Source organism: Silurus aristotelis (assembly GCF_946808225.1).
Source record: "Silurus aristotelis genome assembly, chromosome: 20".
NCBI lineage: Eukaryota > Metazoa > Chordata > Actinopteri > Siluriformes > Siluridae > Silurus > Silurus aristotelis.
Window position 1 is genome coordinate 3,613,849 of NC_139593.1, and position 25,630 is coordinate 3,639,478.

At 39.5% G+C, this 25,630-nt stretch overlaps 2 protein-coding genes across 3 annotated transcripts; one reads left to right on the forward strand and one right to left on the reverse strand.

The window, feature by feature from the left end:
- The first annotated feature begins 5,568 nt into the window (after positions 1–5,568).
- Positions 5,569–8,183, forward strand: ndufb7 (NADH:ubiquinone oxidoreductase subunit B7). Its single transcript, XM_083521905.1, has 3 exons — positions 5,569–5,844; positions 7,431–7,599; positions 7,968–8,183. Exons 1-3 carry the CDS (start codon positions 5,730–5,732, stop codon positions 8,047–8,049), a joined length of 366 nt encoding a protein of 121 aa, XP_083378031.1. The 5' UTR covers positions 5,569–5,729; the 3' UTR covers positions 8,050–8,183.
- A 178-nt stretch (positions 8,184–8,361) lies between these two features.
- On the reverse strand, positions 8,362–25,027 carry tecrb (trans-2,3-enoyl-CoA reductase b). Of its 2 annotated transcripts, XM_083521903.1 has the most exons (12): positions 24,898–25,027; positions 21,490–21,540; positions 20,138–20,189; positions 18,618–18,662; positions 16,662–16,765; positions 14,187–14,302; positions 12,133–12,238; positions 11,089–11,161; positions 10,938–10,981; positions 10,596–10,653; positions 10,392–10,480; positions 8,362–8,999 (listed from the first exon to the last, which is right to left on the reverse strand). In XM_083521903.1, the coding sequence occupies exons 1-12, from the start codon at positions 24,910–24,912 to the stop codon at positions 8,826–8,828; spliced, it is 927 nt and encodes a 308-aa protein (XP_083378029.1). In that variant the 5' UTR covers positions 24,913–25,027; the 3' UTR covers positions 8,362–8,825. The 2 variants fall into 2 exon arrangements, with proteins under 2 accessions (XP_083378029.1, XP_083378028.1); XM_083521902.1 differs by lacking the exon at positions 24,898–25,027 and having other exon boundaries at positions 21,490–21,870.
- Positions 25,028–25,630: the final 603 nt, after the last annotated feature.

The window sequence follows — 25,630 nt, forward strand, 5'->3', positions numbered from 1 at the left end:
CATTAGTAGTGTTTAGAGTGAACAGCGCTGGGTCAGACACGGACACGCATATTTCTTTTTCTCAGTTCCGCTGACATGCTGATAATCCGTGTCGGCGATCATTTGGGAGCATTTTTGGAAAATCCAGTGGCGAATTGTTACATTTTATTGATTCATAAACATCTTTCTTCTCTACCTAAAACTGTAAAATGAGTAAATAACAAAACATACTATTAATAATAATAATAATAATAATAATACTGTTGTTAGTATTGTAATTGTACCGGTTTACCATCGAGCGCCATACGACCCAGTAGTTTGGACTTCGCTGTCCCACGTTGATGTTACAGTGTTATTAGTTGCGAATGAGCGTGTTCCAAGTGGCTTATGAAGTGCTGTGTAAATAAAATGTCCATAAAGGAATGCAATAACATCCTCAAGGGTTCAAGATCTCAGATGGAAGGTGGACAGTATGGCAAATGTGATACTATAACGATAAGCGAAGGCTTTCTCACGGGTTTGCGTGTCTATATAGGGCACGTTTCCTCTTTTTGAGGATTCCCACAGAAAAGCAGATGGATATTATTGCTTAGCAAAAATACAGGCTTTTCCAATTACACTAAAGATCGATTAGGAGGGAAAAGTCGTTTAATTAACATGTTAGCCAAACTTGCTATAGAGACGTTAAAGTTAGCAAAAATAACGACTAAGCCGGCTAATATTAGCACAGTGCTAGATATAGAGAGCACGAAAATGACTGCATTATGTAATCAAGACTGGTATTTCATGCTAAGCATTAGGCTAAACCCAAAACGGAAAGAAACGCTTGATGATTCATTGACAATAAATCGCAATAACAGTACCACGATGTCATATCGTCCACTTCGAAGTCCATCTGACATGAGGGTTAAAAAGGCAAAATTCAACCATCTTAGTTTTTCTGGTGTGTGTTTTTTTTTTATTTTTAAGAGGCCCTGATCGCTGTGTGCAAGTGTTTTTACAACAGTAATTGTTATTTATTACTTTTTTATAACGCTTTCTTTGACGTAACCTTGTTTATATATCACAATGGTTATAGTCTTCAACACGCCCTCTATGTGTATGTGTGCACCATATATAAGGTCCAATGTTTCACTATTTGACGCGGAACCTCGTATCGATCTTTGAATCTTTGGCGCGTTTTTATAAACAGTGGAAACGACACGATGCGACGCGTATGGGGGAAGTCTTCATTAAAGAGACCGAAGCGAACACTGTGTGTTAGGAGCGTACCTTTTGATACTGTCTAAACGAACTGTAAAAACACCATAATTTAAGAAACGAAGTGGTGGATATTCAAGTAGATTTCAGGTTGCAAATCAGACTTCAATAAACATAATCTGAGGAAAATAATAATTCAATATATAAATAAACGTTTCGTTAACAGTAAAGGGACATTGTAAGACTTGATCTCAAAAACCGCAGATCAGTTTTTGGCTGTTCAGGATTATTCCAGAGAATACAGTGCATTCTATTTGTTTTGTTGTCTTAAGGAAACAGATTAGATCATATGTAGATCTTTAGACATATAAGGCTGAAAATATCGAATGCAGCAGGTTTTAGGCACCTTATTCCAAAGCAAGGTGACTGCCGAGCAAATTTCTGTTTAGAAATGCAGATTGTGCTCTTTATAATCAGTTATAAAAAGCCTCATTTTGTTCAAGTTATTATCTGAATTCTCAATATGAAGGGATGATCTGGGACTTGATGGGACAAATAATACTTCATTTTTAATTATACCAACAATTATTACTGATAATAATATAAATATTAAGCAGAATTTAAATGGTCTCACTAAACATTTTTGATGTAAATACAGATTTTTCTTTACGTATTACCACACACACACACACACACACACACACACACACACACACACGGAACATAACGAAACCCTTTTGTGTGTCTGCAGCTCTTGACTGTTAATCTGTTTTTTCTGTGTTTTGTTTTTGCACTATACACGCTCTTGCTGTGTCTCTATTGTAGGGTGTATAAAATGTTCTCATGAACTTGTCCCAGGAACAAGACAGTAATGAATGTGCACACTAGATCGATCACATGTCCAAAAGTAGGTCCCATATTTCTATGCATCGAGGCTTCAAGACCGCGAGGCCTATTTACATGTTCTCATGCTGCTCCATACTGTGTTTTGGTTTGTTGTGTGTATGGGTTTATAGCTCATCTTGTGTGATGTTTCATAGCTTATTATTCTGTCTGTTGTTACTTTTGTTAAGAAGGAACATTTTAATTAAAAGCAAAAAATACATGTACGTGTATGGACTTTTTATGCTGGTGAGATGTTTTGGCCTTTTAACAGAAAGGAGCATTGTTTAGCTGTTAGGGTTAATTAGCTGTAAATGATCTCTTGTGTTAACAGAAGCCAAAAAAATGCCCCTTAAAATAAGTGTAGTTTATAACAATAAACTCATTAGTAACTATAGCCATCATCATAATCTTCAGCGTTAACTTTAGCTTTTATGTTAATTATTTGAGGTAACTTTGCCTTTAATAATTATTTTCAGCGGTCAATATTGCTTTAATAATAATCTCCTGTGGTAATTTTTGCTTTCATAATAATCTTTTGTGTTAAATTTGGGTTCAGTACTAATCTCTTGAGGCAATAGCTTTTAATGATAATCTCTTGTGGTAACTTTCAAAATAATATTTTTTAACTTTTAAAAGTTTAACTTTTAAAAAGCAAATTTTAGCTTTAATAATAATCTTTTGAGTGAATATTAGAATTAATACTAATATTCTGTGGTACATTTATCTTTAATAACAATCTTTTGATGTAACTATTTTAATAAATAATAATCTCCTGTGGTAATTTTTGCTTTGAAAATAACTTTTTGTTTGTTGGATTTTAAAATAATCTTTTGAGGTAACTATTTGCTTTATTAATAATCTTCTATGGTAACTTTAGATTTTATAATAATCAGGAATCCAACTCTAAGCCAAATGTCAAATTTGTTGACTTTTTCCTGACTTTTACTGACTAAAAAGCAGAATTTCCATGACTAAACACTGGTTGCAAAGACTAAGAGTTTGTCGAGTTACCTAATTAGCTACATTTTTTATTCTGTCAGCGACCACTTATACTACCTAGCATAGTCTACGGCTAAGGCTAAAGCTACATACCACTTTGTTCGGATGACCTGTGGGACTCAGTAAGCTTCAGGCACCACCAGATTTCTCCAGGGTCTTTGCTGGTGTTAAGATGAGAGGTGCTCCACTGTGCTCCTGACTGCTGTTCTCCTGGAGCTACAATATCTCACAAAAGTGAGTACACCCCTCACATTTCAGCAACCACTTTAGTATATCTTCTCAAGGGACAATACTATAGAATTAAAACGTGGATATATTTTAGAGGAGTCAATGTGCAGTTTGGATATCATTTCAGATTTACTGTCCTCTGAAAATAACTCAACATACAGCCATTATTGTCTAAATAATTGGCAACAAACGTGAGTACACCCTCAGTGATAACAGCACCGTTGCACAGCCACATGTTCTATATATCATGTTTATGTTTTTGTCTGCTTGACAGGACCAAATTTGTGTATCTTGTATTAGAGCAGTTAAATGATGATTTGAGTACAATTCTCTCATACTGACCACTGGATGTTCAACATGGCACCTTATGGCAAAGATTATCTGAGGATTTAAGAATTAGAAATTGCTGCTCTCCACAAAGATGGCCTAGGCTTTAAAAAGATTGGTTACAGTACAGTGGTCAGGGTCATACAGAGTTTTTTAAGACGGGTTCCACGCGGAACAGACCTCCAACAGACAGCTGGCTTTAAAAAACATAAGTGCTGCAGCATTGCTTTAGGTTAGGTTGCAGAAGAGGAAGGTCCGCTTGTCAGTGCTTAGACCACGCATTGCACACTGCAACAAGTTGGTTTGCATGGCCGTCGTCCCAGAAGGAAGCCTTTTCTGAAGCTGGTAGTTTGCTAAAGATGACCTGTCCAAGAGCATGCATTACTGGAACCATGTCCTGTGGTCTGATGAGACTAAGATAAACTTGTTTGGCTCAGATGGTGTTCAATATGTGTGTTTTGTGACACCCTTATGAGGAGAACCAAGAAAATTGTGTATTGCCTACAGTCAAGCATGGTGGTGGTAGCATCATGGTCTGTGGCTACATGAGTGGTGCTGGTAATGTTGAGCTGCGTTTCATTGAAGGACACATGATGTCCTCCCTTCAAAAATTAGGCAGTTGAAATTATGTTGAAAAACGGCAGTTTTTCAACATAATAAAGACCCTAAACACACCACCAAAATGACAACTGCCTTGTTTAGGAAGCTGAATTTGAAGGTGCTGGAGTGGCTAAGTATGTCTCCAGTTTAAAAAATTTATATAAATTTGTCCTTTTAAAATTCCATTATTTCCAGAAACTTCATGACCCTTGGGAACCCTGAATAATGTTTTGTGGTAGCTTTCGATTTTAAAAGAATCTCTTGATGTAAGTTTATCTTGACTTAAATTCTATTGAAGCAAATTTATCTTTAATAATGCTCACCTTTAGTGACTATCTTTAATAATAATCTTTTGTGGTAACGTTGCCATTAATAATAATTTCTTGGGGTAAAGTGTGCTTTAATCATCATTTTTATATGGTAACTTTGGCTCATACTCAGGTATGACTCTTGCCAAAATCACAATGTATGATTTTTAAACTATTTATTTGTATGATACAGCTGCAAATAAGTATTTGAACACCTGAGAAAGTCAATGTTAATATTTGGTACAGTAGCCTTTGTTTGCAATTACAGAGGTCAAACGTTTCCTGTAGTTTTTCCCCATTTCAGACCCCTCCATGATTTCTAAGTGGGAGAACTTGCAAAATAGCAGGGTGTTCAAATACTTATTTTCCTTACTGTATATATATATATATATATATATATATATATATATATATATATATATATATATATATATATAATGTTGATCAATGTGGTCAAATAACTTTTGGACCCTAAAAGAATGTTATTAATTAAAATAATTTGGAGTGGTGACTCCAGCGGTTAAGGCGCTGGGTTGCCGATCGGAAGGTCGGGGGTTCGAGCCCCGGTATCGCCAAGCTGCCACTCTTGGGCCCTTGAGCAAGGCACTTAACCCTCTATGCTCCGGGGGTCCCTTACGAGGGAAATATCGAGGTCCGTGATGTGGGGCCGCCTTCCCGTGGGCTCACCACCTGCAGGAGGGACCGTAAGGGACGGTGCTGTGAGGATTGGGCAGCAGTCGAAGGCGGGGGCCTGCTTAGACTGCTGCCCCCGCGACCCGAACTACGGATAAGCGGGAGAAAATGAATGAATGAATGGACCACATAAAAATGATAACAACACATATAATGTATATAAATTGTATAGACTCTATAGTACTGCCTTTTTATAAGCAAAGAAGCAGCTGAGGAGAGAGAGAGAGAGAGAGAGAGAGAGAGACAGACAGACAGACAGAGCGAGAGAGAGAGAGAGAGAGAGAGAGAGACAGACGGTTTGTGTGTGAAACAGTGAATGCGGAACTAATGCTTAGACCAGACGTGCACTCCGGAACGTGTCGCACGTCGGACTGGCTTCCTGCACAAAGCGGAAGTCGGTAGCAGAACAGTCCTGGAGGTGACCGTGTCGGATTTGGTTTCCCTTATTTGAAGAAGGAAAGGAGTGAGAAGGAGCTGTATTAGATATATGGTGTTGGTTTAGAGGGAAGAATGGGGTCTCATCTGGTGCGCAGTTACCTCACGGAGCGGGACGCAACACCGGACCCGAAAGGTCCGTTTCAACACGACCCGCAGTTCGGCTTCACGGAGGAGAGAAAAGAGAGAGGTGTGTATTGGGATCAGAAAATACACAAACAATTCGAATCAGTGTGCTGGAAACAGATGTTGCAGATGTTGATACCAGTATAAGTTCATGAGGTCTACTGAGTTCTGAGTGCACTCTGTAGTGTACAGGGCGCCGTTTGGGACACTTTTATGTTCATGTACGTGTGTGTGTGTGTGTGTGTGTGTGTGTGTGTGTGTGTGTGTGTGTGTGTGTGTGTGTGTGTGTGTGTGTGTGTGCGCGCGCCCACCTGTTTGTCTCCCTCAAACTGTTATAAATGTGTGCATTAGAATTACAATTTCCCCTGGATTTATCATGACCCTGTTTCCGTGGACAAACCTGAGCTCCATGAAGATACTGTGTGTGTGTGTGTGTGTGTGTGTGTGTGTGTGTGTGTGTGTGTGTGTGTGTGTGTGAAAGAACTGTGCCTTGGAATCAGACAGTGTTAAAATCCACCCAGTATGAATGTAATGGTGCATCATGTCCGAGGTACGCAGTCTGATGCAAACCGTTCAGTGTAAAAGTTGCAGACTGGTGGAATCTAATGGTTGGATGATGGTTTGTTGTGAAGATGGACAGTTCTGCAGGTGTTTAGTGATCATTTAGAGGCTTTCAAACACCTCCTAGGAGCCGAGAGTTCAGCGTTCATGTGGGGTGTTAATGAGATTGTAAGGCAGTGCAGGCTTCTGTAGTGGTTTCGTGATGAGTAGAAAGTCCATGGGAGTGCACACAAGGTGCCCTGGATTCAACATCTGAAGTCTCCTTGGAAACTTTTGAGCCTTTTCTAGAACATCTTAAGGTCTTAAGTCTCCTCAGAAGGTGCCTAGTCTTTCCAGAAGGTGTTAAGCTTCCTTAGAAGGACTCTGGTCTTTTTAGAAGCTCTCAAGTCTTTCCAAGAGGTGTTGAATCTTCCCAGAAGCTCCAGACCCTTTCCAGAAGGTCTTAAGCCTTCTAAGAAGGTTTCTAGTCCTTCCACAAGGCCTTAAGGTTTCTTAGATGATGTCAAGTCTTTCCAGAGTGTGTCAAGCCTCATTAGAAGGACTGAAGTCTTTTAAGAAGCTTTTTCCAGATGGTCTTGAATCCCCTCAGAAGTTTTAGAGCCCTCGGGAAGGTTTCAAGCCACTTCAGAAGGTCTCTATTCTTTTCAGAAGGATTTGAGCATCCTCAGATGATGTCCAGTCCTTCCAGAAGGTCTAGTCTTTTGAGAAGTTTTCAAGCCTCCTCAGAAGGTCTTGAGAATTTTTTGAACCTCATCAGAGAAACTTTATTCTTTCCAGAAGGTCGTAAGCCTCCTCGGAAGCTCTTCAGTCTCCTCACTGTAGGCACTGTTGCACCTTTTTCACAAGCCAGGAGGTGCTGAGCTTCCAGGGAAGATCAGAGGACTGGCAGAAACCTGAAGCGAGAGATGCGCGTCACTGCAGTCACGTTAATGACGGTGTGTTTGTGGCTGTGTGAGCAACGACAAGCCTGCAAAAAAAATATGGAAGATATGTTCTCAAAAACATTAGCGAGGGAAGAGATGATGCAGAAACATCTCAGATCTAAATATCTCAGGACCATCGTGGAGAAATGTGTGTTGTGTGTTTCAGAGCCCGTGGCCACGCAGGAGCAGATGAACTTGGCCATGTTGCCCCTGGAGCAGCGAGATTACTGCGCTCACCACCTGATCAAGCTGATGAAGTGTAAGCGAGACAACTTCCCCAACTTCCTGGCCTGCAAGCACGAGAGGCACGACTGGGATTACTGCGAGCACCAGGAGTAAGTTCTTCCTCATACACTCCTGCGCACAATTCCAGTGCTGATTGGTCAGAAGGCGTCCAGTGATTTCCTGTAACGTCACTTACATCCTGTTTCTTTAACGCGCTCCTTACAACAGGTTATCGTTTCTATGGCAACAGCTCATTTATGGGGAATGAATTAAAATTATTATAAGAAAAGAAAAATGGATTTTAAGTGGTTGGTTGCCTAGTAACAGGTTTTATGTAGGGATGAAAGGAGAGCGAAAGTATTTACACCCCTTAATTTTTTCCCCTACCATTTTATAGCGTGAAACACTTCTAAATTTACACATCGACATCCGTAATCCAGCGTCATCCCTTCATCTCTCTTTTCCTCTCCACGTGCAGTTACGTGATGCGGATGAAGGAGTACGAGCGAGAGAGGAGGCTGAACCTGAGGAAGAAGAGGATCGAAGCGCAGGCGGCGTAATCGTCTGTCTTCATCCCTCCATCTTACCTTTTCTTCATTCCCTCCCTCCCTCCCTCTCTTTCTCTCTCTCTCCCTCTCTCTCCCTCTCTGTAAATACCAAACTGCTCTCGGTAATAAAGAGCTCCTTTATCCTGCTCGTGATGCACGTGTCCGGTAATCATTACATCCAAATGCCACCTCACGTCTCGCGCTCAACACGCTTTCGTACCACTATTTTGATCATCTGGTATCGTCCTCGTTCAGTTCCGCCCCCGATTGTCAGGCCACGCCCCCTTTTTTATTATTTCACAAAACACAGGGACCAAAACCAGGTGGAATTACATACATTTTATTTCGAATGTAAACATTAGTAACGGTAAACAACAACAACAATCAACACAATCATCAAGGAGAACAGGGTTGAAATTTGTGTCATAAATTATTAACCCCCCCCCCCCCACACGTGTTTTATTTGTAGGTTTATTCGAGTGTTACGTGTGTGTGTCTGTAAATACTGATTATTATTGATCTGGGGGGGTGGGGCGGGACGGTTTAAACACAGCAAGTAGTGGATTAGAGCCATAGATCTACTAGATTAATGTCATTAGAAGATGGAGAATGGTCACAGTCAAAATCTCACCATCCGCCCTGATCATGGTCCTTCACACACACACACACACACACACACCGGAGAAGATCAACCGTTTACAATCAGGCCAGAACAGATAAAATGCTCAGCAGTGGGAAGAGAGCTCTGAGGAACCAGGAAGAGCATACGGTCGTACGGGTGGGGGGTTCTACAGGATGAAGGGTATAATGGGGGAACGCAGGGGCGGGTAGTCGCGGAACTCCTTCAGGTAGCTGCGGTGTTTCCCTTTCGCCCACACGGTCATCTGGATAAAGCCAACCAGGGTGAAGAAGGCCACCGGCAGACACTGAGTCATCAGGGTGAAGCCCAACCACGAGCCCAACTGCACACACACACACACACACACACACACAGGGTGATTATTCTTACATTACATATATGTAATGTTACGTAGCAGAAACCCGTCGATCCAAAATATTTTGCAGTCTAAAAAATATCGCTTCCGAAATTGTCTGGGTCGTAATATTATATTAACCATAAAAGGCTTCATCATTGCAACAAAAGCTACATTCGATTCCTTGAAAAGTGCATTTTTTGTGTATACGAGCTGTTGAGAGGTTTTCTTGAAATGAGGAGAATATTGGAACAATTCTGGAATAAGGAAGGTTCGTAGGTTAAACTGCAAAAAAAAAAGACATTTCCCGAACATAAAAAAATATATATTTATTTCTCCACCACTAGAGGGCGGTGACACGTGGAGTCAAAAAACAGTTTTGACCTGATAAAGTATCGCGAATGTTTTTTTTGTTTAATCGATGAGAGAAACTGACAAACATATTAGTTTCAACAGTGCATTTTTAGTTTTAATCCATTCAAGAAACAAAAACGTGTCAAATGGGTTTTATTGACTTATTAATTTGTTTATTTAATTGTATTAAACTTGAGAGAGAAAAAAAATCAGTATGAGAAGCCGACAAGTTTTTTTTTTTTTTTTTTTTTATCACTGCCATGATTCAAGTTGGAACATTAACAGACATGTTTTAAGGACATTTAATAAAACCTGCAAATAAAAACAAACAAAAAAAAGATGAAATAAATAAACATGGTATAAAAGGAATAAAATCCACTGTGCAGCATCGCACCACACTGTAGATTATTTAACTGCACTGCATTTTTATTCTCTACTTTATGGATTAGAGACAGTGGCATTGAGTAAAAGACAGGACGTGGAGCTGGAGGTAGCAAAGCTGAAGATGTTGAGATGTTCGTTAGGAGTGATGACGATGGACAGGATTAGAAATGAGTTTATTAGAGGGACAGCGCATGTAGGACGTTTTGGAGACAAGGTGTGGAAGGTGAGATTGAGATGGTTTGGACATGTGCAGAGGAGGGACATGGGGTATATCAGTAGGAGAATGCTGAGGATGGAGCCACCAGGAAGGAGAAAAAGAGGAAGGCCAAGGAGGAGGTTTATGGATGTGGTGAGGGAAAACATGAGGTAGTTGGTGTGAAAGAGGCAGATGTAGAGGACAGGGGGGTATGGAGATGGATGATCCGCTGTGGCGCCCCCTAATGGGAGAAGCCGAAAGAAGACGACGACGTCTTTACTGGACTGCGTGTGAATGTTGCTGATGCTTTATCGCATTTCCTCCACATGCGTGTGAAGATGGTATGATTTAGTACGAGACGAAATGACCAAAGTGAGTGAAAGAGGACGAGAGAAACAGCAAGACAACGTTTAAGAGAGAGAAAGACAGAGAGAGAGAGCACTGACCTCGTAGGTGTAGTTGGGGCAGGATACGAGCAGAAAGATCCAGGTGAACGGGTTCTTAGTGGGAAACGGGATCTTCCTGGTCTTAGATCCTGAGAAAGGAGATTTTTTTTGTTGTTTTTTTTTAACAACAAAACACAAGAGAAGGTAAAGAAAAGTAACTCTTAAGTCTCGGATGTGTGTGAATGAGCTGAAATAGAGCTCCACCTGGTGGTCGGAGATTCCTCAGCGCGATGTGGATGGAGAAATTTCCAATCTGGCAGAACTGCAGAAAAAGAAACGGATCGGATTTATTTTTTGTTTGGGTTATTGTCTTCTTCTGATTTCCTGTAATATTAACATTTTGGACAGGCTTCAATTAGCACATTTAACATAAAAAAAAAAAAAACATTTGATGTTTAGGGGCCTCACTCAAGGGCCCCCTTGATCATGGCTAAGTTCCTTTTTGTTCGTTTTCCGTCAGATAAGCCGGCTAGTGTTCTTGAGTTCATCAATAAAACTATTCACTATTTGGCTAAAGCGCATCGTTGGGGGGAAAAAGAAACGTACCAGGAAAATAACGAGGGCCGCCTTCACCTGCTGCTCTCCATACGCTGAAACACCGACATGTCAGAGCATCAGAACAACTAAAACATATTTCTGTTAAACTGTGTGTGTGTGTGCGTGCGTGCGTGTGTGTGTGTGATGAGCATGCACTTACTCGGTGGTGTGTATAGCGGGTGGTTGATGTAGTAAGCCATCCATGCCGCGAATCCCCAGTAATACGTACAGTTCTAAAAAAAAACAGCAACCGAAATGTTCAGATTTACCACAAGAACAGCAAAAGTATTGGGTCACCTGATCGTTCCTGCCATTTGTGGTTCGTCTCTAAACTGTTACCACAACTCTGGAGGCACAATTGCGTCTTTTAGAGCCTGGACTTTAGGATGGATTTGGAGTGGAATGAATATTAACAAGATGCTACAGCGGCTCAGTAGTGCGATTGGCATAAACAGTTCTGCATTCAAGCGGCAATCGGTGAACAGTTCAAAAGAACCTCGTCCATGATGGAAATACGGACATGGAATGAACATATGGTCCTCACACCGTGTTAGGCAACGGTGTTCTCAAAACATCCGTTCTTAAAAAGAAAAAAAAAAATGCTATACAAATGAAATTGGACTGAACATCACCATGGACAGCAGTCACCCCAGAAGAGCTTTTTCACACTCAGAGAAACACCAGAACATGATTTTTGTTTACAACATAAACCTGACATAAAATAGCTTATGTCAGGTCTATAAACGTTTCCCTGCCATTAGTTTTGTTTGGTACCAAACATGGTAGAGTTCAGCAACGAAAACTAGCAGGGTAATTAAATATGCAGAGTCAGCCAAATAACTGGGTACGGGTAAGTAGCTGGCCTGCTTTATTAATCTTATTAACGAGATATTGGACGCATCACATTTTGAAACGTGGCTCTTTGGTTCAACTGTGGAGAAATAAATTCTGAATATGTATGAATATATATATATATATCTCACACGTCCTCAAGTGGCTCGTCTAAAGATCCATCGTATTAATTGAGCCCAAAATTTGTTTTTGTTGCTTGTACACCAGAGCAGTTTCCTAATGATATATATTTATTCGTTTTCATTTCGTCTGTTCGTAGTCCATAGACAATTAGAGAATGCCACTGTGCGCTGTGGTGTATATATTTATAAAGTCAGTGAGGTGTGTGTTTGTGTGTGGGTTTTTTTTTTACCTTAAAGATATTGCGTAGAGGCATCGTCCCGTGAGAAAAGCGGTGGACGAAGAGCGTCTCGAGGAGTCTCTTGACGTAGTGGAAGGAGTGGCACATACACGCCAAGCTGTAGCACAGGAAAAACCCTTTTTACTTTTTATATTTTTATAGTTTTAGTACCAGCTAGTTTGTCCATCACAGAGACACTGGATGTGTGTGTATGTGCACCAAAGTCCTAAATAAAAAATAAGGGTTAAGGAAAATCTTTTTCGTATTCCAGCTTTAAACACAGGGTGTCGCCATTTCACAAAAAATAACCCTTGTTCATTTAAAAAAAAAAATTATAATAATTATAATAAGTTTATAATTATTAATACGTTTCTTAAAAAAGAACCAGAACACCTTTTCCACAAAATAACTAAGGCATTAAAAAAAAAAAAAACATTATTTTTGCAGAAAACACACTGATCAAAATTAGAGAACACGTTCAGATACCTCTCAGTTATTGGTGTTAATCTGGCACCTGGTGCTAATTCCCTTGATTATCTGTCAACCCATATTTAACTGGCAGCCTAACTTCCAGTTTCACCGACTCTGCAAGATGGTGGGCCGTTCTAAAGTGACTGAAAGCCTCCGGCAGCAGGTTGTCCATGAAGGCCAAAGGGATGACCCTATCAGCCATAGCAAGACAAGTTGGTCGTTCCAAATCTGTGATTTCAAGAATATTGAATCTTTACAACATCACAAACTCATTCAAGTCCGCCAAGAAGGCTGGTCGTTCACGGAAGACAAATACAAGAGAGGACAGGATACTGCGAAGGATCTCAATGGGCAATCGTTTCCACACTGCAGCTGGAATTGCTCACCAGTTCAGCGCTGAACAGGGTAAGGATCTGTCTCGTCATACAGTGTCTCGAGGTTTAAGAGCATTTGGACTGAAAGCCCATTCTGCAGTGACCAAACCTCTCATTAGCAGAAAGAATCAAAAGGATAGACTAAGCTTTGCTGAGGAACATGTTGTGTGGACAGAGGAGAACTTGTCCAAAGTTCACTTCAGTGATAAAAGCAAGTTTAATTTATTTGGGTCCGATGGGAAACATTATGTTCGGCGACAAACTGGAGAAAGACTGAACCCAAAGTGTGTAAAGAAGTCAGTGAAAAGTGGAGGAGGAAGTGTGATGGTTTGGGGCATGTGTTCTGCAGCAGGAGTTTGGCCTCTTATACAGCTACATGGCAGAGTGAATGCAAATGTTTATCAGAACCTTCTTTAACAACATATGGTTCCTTCCCTGCATTTATCACCCAATCAGCCCGCAGTGTTCATGCAGGACAACACTCCATGTCACACAGCAAAACGGGTAAAGCAGTTCCCTAAAACTGAAAACATTGAAATAATTACATGGCTTGCCCAGAGTCCTGATCTCAACCTAATAGAGAACCTCTGGAAAATCCTTGGCGACAAAGTTATGGCCAAGAAACCCACTACAGTCATTAAACTGTGGAGGAGACTGGAAGAAGAGTGGACCAAAATCACACCAGAGCAGTGTGAGAGACTGGTGCTGTCCTGTGGCCGCAGATGTGCTGAAGTCATTCAGAGCAAAGGCCTGTACACTTCCTACTAACTGCTGACTGCTGTAACTTTCAGAACATTTTGTTGTAATCTTTTATCATGCTACAGTCATTGTTGTTCTCTAATTTTGATCAGTGTGTTTTCTGCAAAATAATGTTTTATAATGTCTGGTAGCATGGTATAGACAGGACAAAAACTCCTTCAACTGTTGAGCAGTGAAGATCACATTATTTAAGAATTGTTCAATTGTTTATAAATTGTTCTCTAATTTTGATCGCCTGTGTGTGTGTGTGTGTGTGTGTGTGTGTGTGTGTGTGTGTGTGTGTGTGTGTGTGTGTGTGTGTGTGTGTGTGTGTGTATATATATATATATATATATATATATATATATATATATATATATATATATATATATATAAATAAAAATCTGTAGTCTGCAGACTCTGCTCTAAAAGAAGTTTTGAAGCATCCAGTTTAGGAGAATAATTGTTTTGTAAATCACTCACTGTACGACCCAGTGCTTGCTGGTAGAGAAGTCATATTTGGGCTGGTAAATGAACGGCACACGGAAATAGAACATCAGGTAAATGATCAGCGGGCCGGCGTATTCTGTCAAAAACACCTGAAAAATAAAGATAAACATATATTGTGGATTTTGCGTAGTTATGATATATAATGTTTATATATACATACAGTATATATAAAACAAAAGTGAGTGCACCCCTCACATTTCAGCAACCATTTTCGTACCTTCTCAATGGATATATTTTAGATTAGTCAGTGTGCAGTTTGTATATCAGAACAGATTTACTGTGCTCGAAAAATAACTCAACATACAGCCATTATTGTCTAAATAACAAAGTCACACATCCTATTGATCATGTTGAGCATGGGAGTGGTAGCTCAGTGGTTAAGGTGTTGGGCTACTGATCAGAAGGTTGGGGGTTGAAGCCCCGGTATCGCCAAGCTCCCACTCTTGGGCCCTTGAGCAAGGCCCTTAACCCTCTTTTCTCCAGGCTGTAAGAAGATCAGTATAAGCCTGAAACTGAGTTACAGTACAGTGGTTAGGGTCATACAGAGGTTTTCCAACATGTACTGTGAGATTCTGAAGCAGAGCATGATGCTTTTCCTTCAGAAACTGGGCCATTATAACGACCTCAAACACACTGACAAGATGATAATTGCCTTGCTGAGACAGCTGAAGCTGAAGGTGATGGAGTGGCCAAGTATGTCTCCAGACCTGAACCCAATTGAGCGCATGTTTTAAGATATTATATGTTGTCTATGAAGCTCTCTGCAACCAAGCTCCCAAATATCTCTCTATTTATTCCTTATAATGTCGACTTCAGTTTGGCTTTTAAAACAACAATTCCAGAAATTCTCCAATCCAAACTCCCAAAGCTCACTATACCCCCAGCCATCTGTCAGTGGATCACCAGCTTCCTGACAGGCAGGAAACAACAGGTGAGACTGTGGGGTATTACCTCAGGTGTTCGAACAGTCAGCACTGGCGCTCCTCAGGGATGTGTCCTCTCCCCTCTGCTATTCTCTCTCTATACCAACGACTGCACCTCCAGTGACCCAACTGTTAAATTTCTGAAATTTCCTCCTGAAATTTCCAGATGATACTAGACTCATCGGACTCATCCAAGATGGCGACGAAGATGGCGACGAATCTGTATAACAGTGGCTGGTGCTATCAGCGGCTGGTGCAATGGTGCAGTCAGAACAACCCAGAGCTTAACACACTTAAAACTGTAAACAGTACATTTTAGGAAATACCCCTCAACACTACTCCCACTCAGACCTTCAAGTTTCTGGGAACAACCATTTCCCAAGACCTGAAATGGGAGCTCAACATAAACTCTATTCTCAAACAGGCCTTCAGATGTACTTTCTATGCCAGATGTACTTCTGTCCTGTGGTCATCCATCACCAACAGACTGCAGCAAACAGTTAAAACATCAGAAAAAATCTTTGGTGCTCCCTTCTGCCTACTCTCCAGGACCTGTATCATCCAAGAACCACAAACCGGGCAGGAAAAATCACTACTGAACCTTCGCACCATGAACCTCTTTCAGCTCCTCCCTTCTGGCAGGAGCTACAGGACTCTGTTTATCGAGTGTGTGTGTGTGTGTGTGTGTGTGTGTGTGTGTGTGTGTGTGAACTTTGAACAGGTTGATCTGGTGTAAACTGTAACAGTTTTGTTTAGGTTTTTGTTTAGTTTTGCGCTTCGGAAGCCACATATGATATGAAATTGACACGTTTCCAAGATGACAACAACAATATATAACTACACACAAACTCATGACCTCCTGACATCAACGGATCTCCGTCACTCAGTGAAACCAGGACGTGCAAATAGTGTGTTGTTGTGTGAGCGTGTCAGGAATAATCACTAAACACAAACACACACGTTAAGAGTAGGCGTGTCTGTCAGTGGGTTATCGTAGCTGTGTTTTGAACTGATATTAATAAACACCCTCAATATAGAACCACCTAATCCTCACACTCTCTCAACTATGGAGCATCAAGTGTGTGAATAACTGTGTGTGTGTGTGTGTGTGTGTGTGTGTGTGTGTGTGTGTGTGTGTGTGTGTGTGTGTGTGTGTGTGTGTTTTCTTTCTAAACGTTTTCTCAAATCAAATCAAAATGCTTAAATTTGTGGTGTATCTGCACTTTGGTAGAACATACACACACCTAGGAACACCGTGACCTGGTAAACAGTTTACTCCAGGAGGTATTGGAGGGTTTGGTTTGAAAAGATCATTGACGACTGTAGTTTGTTGTTTGTCTTGTCAATCAAACCCACGTAATGTGGGGTGTTGCTGTTATACATTTAAAAGAAAGAATAGCAGCAGATTCTCTGGAGAAAGTTAGATACATTTGTGTGCATAGAAAGGTGTGTGTGTGTGTGTGTGTGTGTGTGTGTGTGTGTGTGTGTGTGTGTGTGTGTGTGTGTGTGTGTGTGTGTGTCTTACCGTGACCCAGCTGATCTGGGCTCCCAGGTCTCTGAAATAGAAGGTTGCTGTAGTTCCCACAGGTAAGTGCTGTAGCACGTCTTCATCCTTCAGAGATTTTCCCTCTGCATCATCAATCCCACAATGAATCAGTACACAATCCCACAATGCATCAGTACACAATCTCACATTTACACACACAAACACACACTGCACCTCACACTCTAATGTACTTTGTGTTTATTGATACGTTCGACAACACTGTGGTAGTAAATACACAAGTAATCTGTAATCTAATGTAATCTGTAATCTAATCTTTTGAACTGTTAGTCGTTTAATGAAATTATAATAATATCATAATTGTGTCAGAATTTGATGTCAGATAATGACTGTGCTTTAACAATAAAAAATGTATTTAAAAAAAGCCAAATGAGAAACATAAAAAACAACTACTTTCACTGATGTGATCATAAATATGCCATTTAAAGATTTATGTTTGTTTTCTTATTTTTGATTTAAAAAAAATAAAAAAAGATTAAATTCCTGTAGAATACAAATATAAATTATAATATAGAAATTACATATAGAATACAGATGAGGTGGACAGATGGTTCCTTTTCAAGGTTCTTTCTTAAACTCTTAAATCTCTGAGTTTTTACTTGCTGGTGTCACCAGTGGGTTAATATCATTAGGGATATGACTAAAATCTGACTATAAAAAAGGGTCTATAGATTATGAAAATTACACAGATGGAATATATTGGATTTGAACGGAATTGAATGAAATCAACTAGAATGGAATGGAGTTGAATTTTATTTGGTATGGAATTAAATTGAAAGCAGTTGAATGGAATTGGATGGAATGGAATTAATTCAATGTAAAGAATTGGAATTAGGGCTGCCAATCGATTCGAATGCAGTGAAACCTCAGTTTGCGAGTAACCCTGGAGTAACTCCTCCATCTCATCTCCCTCACACCAGCCTCGACTCTCTTTAAAGGTAAAGTGTGAATTAATTATTAATTATTTTTATTTGTTATTGTTAACTATTCATTTTTATTCATTTCTGATGTTAGGGGTAATAATATGTAGAATAATTACCATTGCAAAACAATTTAAAGTGATTTTATATGTGTATTTATTGGTGTGTAGTGTTAATCGCAACTTAATCGCACATTTCTAAATGTTCCTAATATTAATACTTATCACGTGTTTAATTCTCTACTCAACAGGAACTTGGACATCTATTGATATTTATTATTAGTGAAACCAAACTCAACACAGAGCATGAAGACTAAATATTCTTGCTAATGTTTTCAAGTAATTATGGTGTTTTAAATAAAGTTCATCATCGGGACACCAAATGGAACCTTTGCTGTGTTTCCACACGGACGGTTTTAATTGACGGATGTTGCGTCATGGCGGATTTTGGTGGTTGATTTGAGAATTGGTGCATCATCGAAAATGTTTTCTCGGTGAAGTTTTTTATTTTGATATCCGAGTAAAGAAAGGACGTCGCCTCTTACATATTAATTTATATTTTTTTATAAAAATGGCGCGTTAGTAGGTGTTATTGGCGCGTTCATTTTGAAAGCACTAATTATATAGTATTATATATATTATATTGAATTATATAGTTTTTAGCTGACACTCCTATCAGGGTTCCACATATTATTCACTAAAACTGTTACTGAAACTAATGTAATTTATAAAAAGATGTATAAAATTTGATATTTATGCCATTTTAATCTGTACCAGGTTCATGCAATAAAGGTTAGATGAAATCAGTCATAACAGAAACTGACTTTTCTCTAATATAATTAAATTCACGGTATTTCACGAATCGTCAGGTGATGTGGTGACGTGAAAATGAAGTCTCATGCTATATAGGATTAGCACTGATTATGTTTGTAATACCACACAGCTGTTCGACAAATAAAAAGTCAAAAGAAGTGTGTAGCTGTAATGAGAGTACTCACTGGGGTCGAGACGAATAGACTGTCTGGCAGGATAAAACTGTGGGTCTGGAACAAATGCAGAGTTCAACATGCAAGAATTAATCATCAGTCTTTATCTAGATTTCTTTACCATAGTAAAGTTCCCAGTTTCATTACATGACATTCGAGTTTTATTTCTCAATGACAAAACCAGACCTATTATTAGGTTAATATAAAAGTATTAACTACATTTTCAGAATGTGACATAAGTAACTCGTATTCGGTCGTTTATAAATTTGAAGTATTAACCAGAGGAACTCCATCAAATCAAACTTGATTGAAAGTTGCCGTGTTTCCGCTCATTTATGACTTCATAATATTTGAAAATAAATAGAAAACATGCAGTAATATATTTTTTCTAAGTTCTAGTTTAGTATCACAACTGATGTACAATAAGAAACAATCAATGCCTACTACAGGGATTCAGTGACCCCTAATGATAGACTTGAAGCTGGTCCTTATTTTCTTATTTTCATCAGTTTTTTTTCTTCAGGTGGCATTTTTCCTCCCCCCCATTTTATGATATGTTGGTCCAAATCAAAGGTCATCTTGGGCCTTAGTTTGGACATCACTGAGCTAGAGCAAGCCTGCTAAAATGCACTATCAACCAATACATTTGATGTTCAATTTTGCAACTTCAGATTCACACGGTAGTTACGAGGCCAATAAATAATGCACACACGATACGATCATAACTTAGCCACCTACTTTCAGGATTTCAGCTTATCTGCAGGTTGAAACATTGAATTATGGCTAGAGGACCAAAATGCTCAAACCAAACTACATAGAACTAATTCTCTACATTGATTATTCGATGTATATTCAATTAATATTTAACATTCAAATATAAAGTACTAAAATCGACAATTGTAAATGGAAACTGTACTGTGTAACCCTGTGTGTCTGGGAATTTGGGAGTACTGAGAATTTGTTGACCACTGATTAAGGACCAATTGAACACTTTGAGGTCTTTAGGATATCATTAAGCCTCCTGGGCCCGAGAGGGGTTACGAGTGTGGTCTTTGATTGGATGATGATGAATTAATAATTGACACAAAAACACACTGTGTTAAACAGAAGCACTTGGTAACTAACAGTTGGTGGTCTGCGATGGTGCATGTGGTAAAAACCCTTAGAATTACTGTGATTTCACCAAAATGTTTTATATTTTATATTTAGTTTCTACTCATCAAAAGAAGACTTAGGCCAAAGTAAAACATATTGAAAACAGTTTCTTGGCTACATCAGATAGCTGCCATAATGGCTGAGATGGACTTAAACTGGAAACAATGCGATGGGACAAAACTCCATGTGTGTGTAGACACCATGTGTTGTGTGTATTTTTGTAGCATTGTGTGTGTAGACACCATGTATTGTGTATATTTTTGTAGCATTGTGTGTGTAGACACCATGTATTGTGTATATTTTGTAGCATTTGCTATTCAATCTGAAGTCAGCAGTAAAATTCTTCACACATTAAGCAAAAGTGTTGTTTGACTCACGGCTCTTGTGGAACATAGACTTGATCTCTCCGATGGTTGCATTTGGCTCCACCTGTTCATCGCAAAACACACACAAATAAAAATTCCATTCTTTGTACACTCCATCTGTTTGTGTGTTTACTGTAGGTGTACGTGTGTGACAAATAATCGGTATATTTAGCAGCTATCCCCGGTGTTCCCAGACAGTGGGTGTTTGGAACAGCTGGCATTCTTAGACACAAAACACACACCAGGCGCTGCGCATGTCCTCAAAGTGTAACATCCGTGTCGTTGCACTCGAGCTGCAATCTACACCCTCACACATGGATCCTGTTCGCTCAAGTAGACCATAAACACATGCTGGAGTGCGCGCTTTAACCACTCACACAGCTGAAACACATTCTCATGTACAGTACAGATTTTAATCCTGGGGTTTAAGTGGTGCATCATAAATTCTCCTTCCACTACACAACATATAACCTGTTTGATTTCCTTTTTTCCCCCACTGTGCCACAACAATAGATGATTAGTTTGTGTAGTATTTTTGTTGCTGCACCCTTCAGTACCATTCAAAAGTTTGTAATCGGTGCTCAAAATGTTGAAATCATTGGTGAGGTTTCAAGATTGAAATGTTTGGAAGCAAAGCTGCTGAAAAGACTAGAGTCCCTGTTGAGAAGGTTGGAGTCCCTGTTGAGAAGCTTGGAGTTACTGTTCGGAGGGTTTGGAGTTAATGTTGAGAAGTTTGGAGTTACTGTTTGGAGGGTTTGGATTTACTGTTGAGACGTTTGGTGTTACTGTTGAGAAGTTTGGAGTTACTGTTTGGAAGGTTTGGAGTTACTGTTTGGAAGGTTTGAAGTCACTGTTGAGAAGTTTGGAGTTACTGATGAGAAGTTTTGGAGTTACTGTTTGGAGGGTTTGGAGTTACTGATGAGTAGTTTTGGATTACTGTTCAGAATGTTTGGAGTTACTGTTAAGAAGTTTATTCAGAGGTTTGGAGTCACAATTCAAAAGTTAGTACATGGCTAAAAGGCAGATGTCTACAAGGACATTTCCAATTATTCATGACATTTGACCCTTCATTGTATTTGCTTTATTATCCCAGACAGTGCGTCTCAAGGCTCCGGACTGCAGCAGTGTCCACTGGAACAGGGCACCGCATGACTCAGAGCACCAGACGTTCCTCAAAACCCGTGTCGACAAGCTATAGATAGCGCTGAGCCCCAAAAGTTCCTGCGTTATATTTAACCAAGAGAACATGCACTGCTGCATGCTGAGCTGGTCGATGGACCAGAATTAACACGGGAGAAAGGAATGATTATTATAAGAATTGTGTTTTTAAATAAAAAATATATAAAAATAAACCTTGCTCTTACCTTGTCCAAGAAGCAGAGTTTGTCCTTGGTTTTGGCGTCCAAAATCTCCACCTCAAAAAAGACAACAGCTTTTTTAGTTTTTTTGGTGGGTTTGCGTTTGGCCGGTGCGGGCCCCGGGAGGCCTGTGACCATGGGGGCATTGGAACCCCGCTTGGGCTGAGCGGCCTCTAATGCCAAGGTGTCCATTCTCTCGCTGTCTCTCTTATTCTGCCTACTCTGTCTGGTTTCTGTGTTTTCTCTCCCCCTGCCACAGGAAATCTGTCTATCTCTCTCCTGCAGCCATCCCCTCAGTGTTCCACACCCTCTAAAAGGAAAGCTGGGTAAATCTCTCTGTCTCTCCCCCAATGCCTTTTTCTCCTCCACCCTGCCCTACCTCTTTTCCTTTAAAAAGAGAGCCAGCCAGTTGGGAAAATCTCTCCAACTCCTCCCTCCTGTCTTTCTCTCCTCCTTCCTGCCTTTCTCTCCCTCCTGCCTCATTAGGGTAACTGGAAGTATTCCAACATCCCCAGGGCACAGGGTGCACCAATCACACTCTGCAAACCAGGGCTGGTTAAAATGAAGGTACAACATTGAATATTAACTAAAGATAAAATCCCATGTCTCTCTAAGAGTATTGTTCAGCCTGGTTGGTGTTTTTCTGACACACACACACAATAAAGCGCCATATTTCTTACGCAATACAGTGCCATATTGGTTTCACTGCTTGTAAAAATTTATTTATAACACATATTGTGTACTTTTAGAAACAATGAAGGATTTGTCAATTTGTCGCTTTCCTAAAGGTTTTGTTTCAAGGTATGGGACCCACCAAAAAAAAAACAGAGTTTGCCTATCAGTAAGGTTTCCCAGTACAACCCTTTTTAAAGAACCGTATATTATTCAATAAACCCTTTAGAGAACTCATTAATCCAGTACCAGTGCCATTTGGAACCCACTTCATGTAGAGTTTGGACATTGGCTCTGGCATGGAGGAGTTGGTGTTGGATGTATGAGAATCTTAGATGTTATTCAATTTTATGAAAAACTCAGTAGCTCCTGGTTCCACAACATCAACTGACTGTAGAAAGAACATTACTCATAATCCCACACTCTGGTGTTCATGGCAGTTCTCCAGTGTTCTGTATTGTTTTAATGGTTTATAATCACACTCTTGATATCACCCAAAGAGGATGAGTTCCCATTATGAGTCTGGTTCCTCTCAAGGTTTCTTCCTTAATCATCCAAGGGAGTTTTTCCCTAAGTTCTCCTGCTATAAAGCTCCAAAACTATTCAACACCTTTGGTACGAATAAGAACACTGACTGCTCCTCAGGCCTCCTCACTGTCACTAAAACCCTTTTGGGTGAATGAATCTCCATAATTCTTTACAAACACACTCCAAAATCAAAAAATCTTCCCAAAAGAGTGGTGGTTACTAGAACAGCAAATGGGGACTAAATGTGGAAGGGGATGTTTTAAAAAGGAGCACGTACCAATCTTACGCTCAGATGTCCACAAACTTTTTTTGATAGTTTGTTTTGTCACCTGTCTGCTGTCGTCACTTTGAATGTTGGTGATTTTACACTGTCAAGCCGTGAAAAAGCTGAAGACCTGAAGCTCTATGACACTGGATGGTTTACCATGGTGTACGAGAGCGGTGTGTATGGTGCTTGACACTCAAACGCACACACCTCGACACCTCAACACCCCTCACCTTATAAATGCAACCAGTGCTAATTATAACCTGCGTACTGGCCATAAAACACACACACGGATTGCAGACAGGAGATCAGCTTTAAGCCGGTCATCATAACTGTTAAACGGGACGGCAGAACGACAACCATTTGCCGATCGTTATTACAAGATTAATAATTTAGTATTATTATATATATAATACTTTTTCCCCCCGCACAGTTAAATGCTGTATTGTTAATATGGGGTCTGTTGGGGGGGGCTATTACATTTTCACACGGGGCAAAAGCAGGATTGGACAGCTTTTTCTTTTCCCATTTAAAATATAAAATCAGAATTTAAAAAATGCATTTTGTGTTTACTCTGGTTATCTTTGTGCAATATTACAATTTAATCGATGATCCGCATCAGTTCAAAGTGACGCAAAAAAAAACAACAACAAATAAAACCAAGGAGGAGGCAAATAATTTTTCACAGCACCGTAGTTCTGAATGTGCTGATTGATATGAGCTCCTCTACACATCTGGGTCTAGAAAAATAAAATAAAATAAATGAAAACACCTCCATCTTTTTTACTTTCATATCTATCATCATTGTGTTGTGTGTGTGTGTGTGTGTGTGTGTGTGTATGACAATAAACGTTGACAGATTTTGTCATACGCACGCACAACACACTGATGATAGATAGAAAAAAAGTGAAAAAAGTGGGGGACTCCAGATCTCCAGACAGGATGATCAGCGTGTCCAGAACTTTTATTTTTTGGCAATAAACTTCAAACACTTAGTATTCTGCTACTTCGATAAAATGCACTAGATCACAATGTATCAGTTTAAATTAAGTCTAAATACTTCTACAACTGTAGTATTTCCCTTGAGTTCCCATTCAAATCTTTGCCCTTGTACAAGGTATTCATTTTTTTTTTCTTGGAATTTTCAGTTTTCCTGGAATTACACCAGTTGTACCAGTTTGTTTGCTTTGTTTATGCTTATCTTCACTTTATTCCGATTTTAAACTTTGACTCCACCACGTGGTTGCCCACCGCAATAACACCTAAACATTAATATACAAATATTCCATTTAGAGAAAACATACATCATAAAAATTTTGTAGACACGTCTGATCTTTCATTCTTATCTCTCTCGCGGATTTTTATCATCTCGATTGCTTAGCTTATATTATTATTATTATTATTATTATGAAACAATGCCTTACTTCCGGGATTCTGACAGCAGCAGAAGCAGAAGCATGGTTTCTATGTGCATTAGAAGATCAAATAAACCTTCAGGAGATGATCTGCTCCACGTAGACACTTGCACTGGTCTATAATGATCAAACGGATCGTGTTTTTTAAGGTTGTAAATAATGTATGATGTTTTCCTTTGTATAAGTGTGTGATAATACATGAACCTGTCCCACCATAAACGCCCTGTATGGGGTCTTGGAAAGCAGTAAATCCCCCAGAATGACACTAAGAACGAGATCAGATGATTTACTGCTGATCTCATCTATAAACCTTCTGTAAATAAAATAATAGTGTTTTTTTTCACGTGCGATTAGTGTCCAATCAATAGAAGCCAGATCTAATCTCTCTGCCCCATCGTCGCCAAATTACACAATGAACTCCAAAAAATAATGAATGAATAAACACATCTGGATGATCACGTGACTCTCATGATTCACTAATTACACAATTAATTAGTACAAATTTTATAAAAAAAATCTGATCTCAGCTCTTACCTCGTAATGCTTCATTTTTTTTTCTGCTGCCTTTCAAACTCGCCGTCTTCCGATACAAAATTGCCAGATACAGCGTCCAATCGGAGCGCTCGAGCGACACCCGCGCCGTCCAATCAGCGCGCACTTCCGGTGTAACCTGTTTGGCGTAACTCCGGCGTAACCTTGTACTAGTCCGCTCCGCAGTTGGACAAAAGACACACGGTGAGGACACGCCCACTCCAATGGGTTCAGGGTTACTTCGTGTCTAACTCACACTTTTGATTTCCTCGTTGTTTTTTGTTGCCAAGAAACAAAAATGCATATTGTATTAAATTAAATTAAATTAGTTTTTAATGCACTGGTTCAGGGTTTAAGTCGCAGAATACCCAGAATACACCTTGGTGTTTGTATGGATTAGAAAGTAGGACATGATATGGAGCAAAGGGCACATGCAAGTCCTACTCTGGTTTACCAGCTTCTGAATAATCCACAGACCAAACAATGTAATGATATCATTTTATTTGTTTGTTTGTTTTTATTTCTCACTTGGCAGCAAGGGCCTGATTGCTTACTTGATTGTTTCGGTATCAGTTTTTGTACAGATTAATTTAATTAATTAATTTGTATAGATTAAATAAACACATATATATAACCTATACATTTTAATGAACACACCAGATATGTAAAATAACCTTTAATCCAAAAAAAACGATAACCGTATATTTTTTTTTTACGTTTTTCCTGTTGTTGAGCT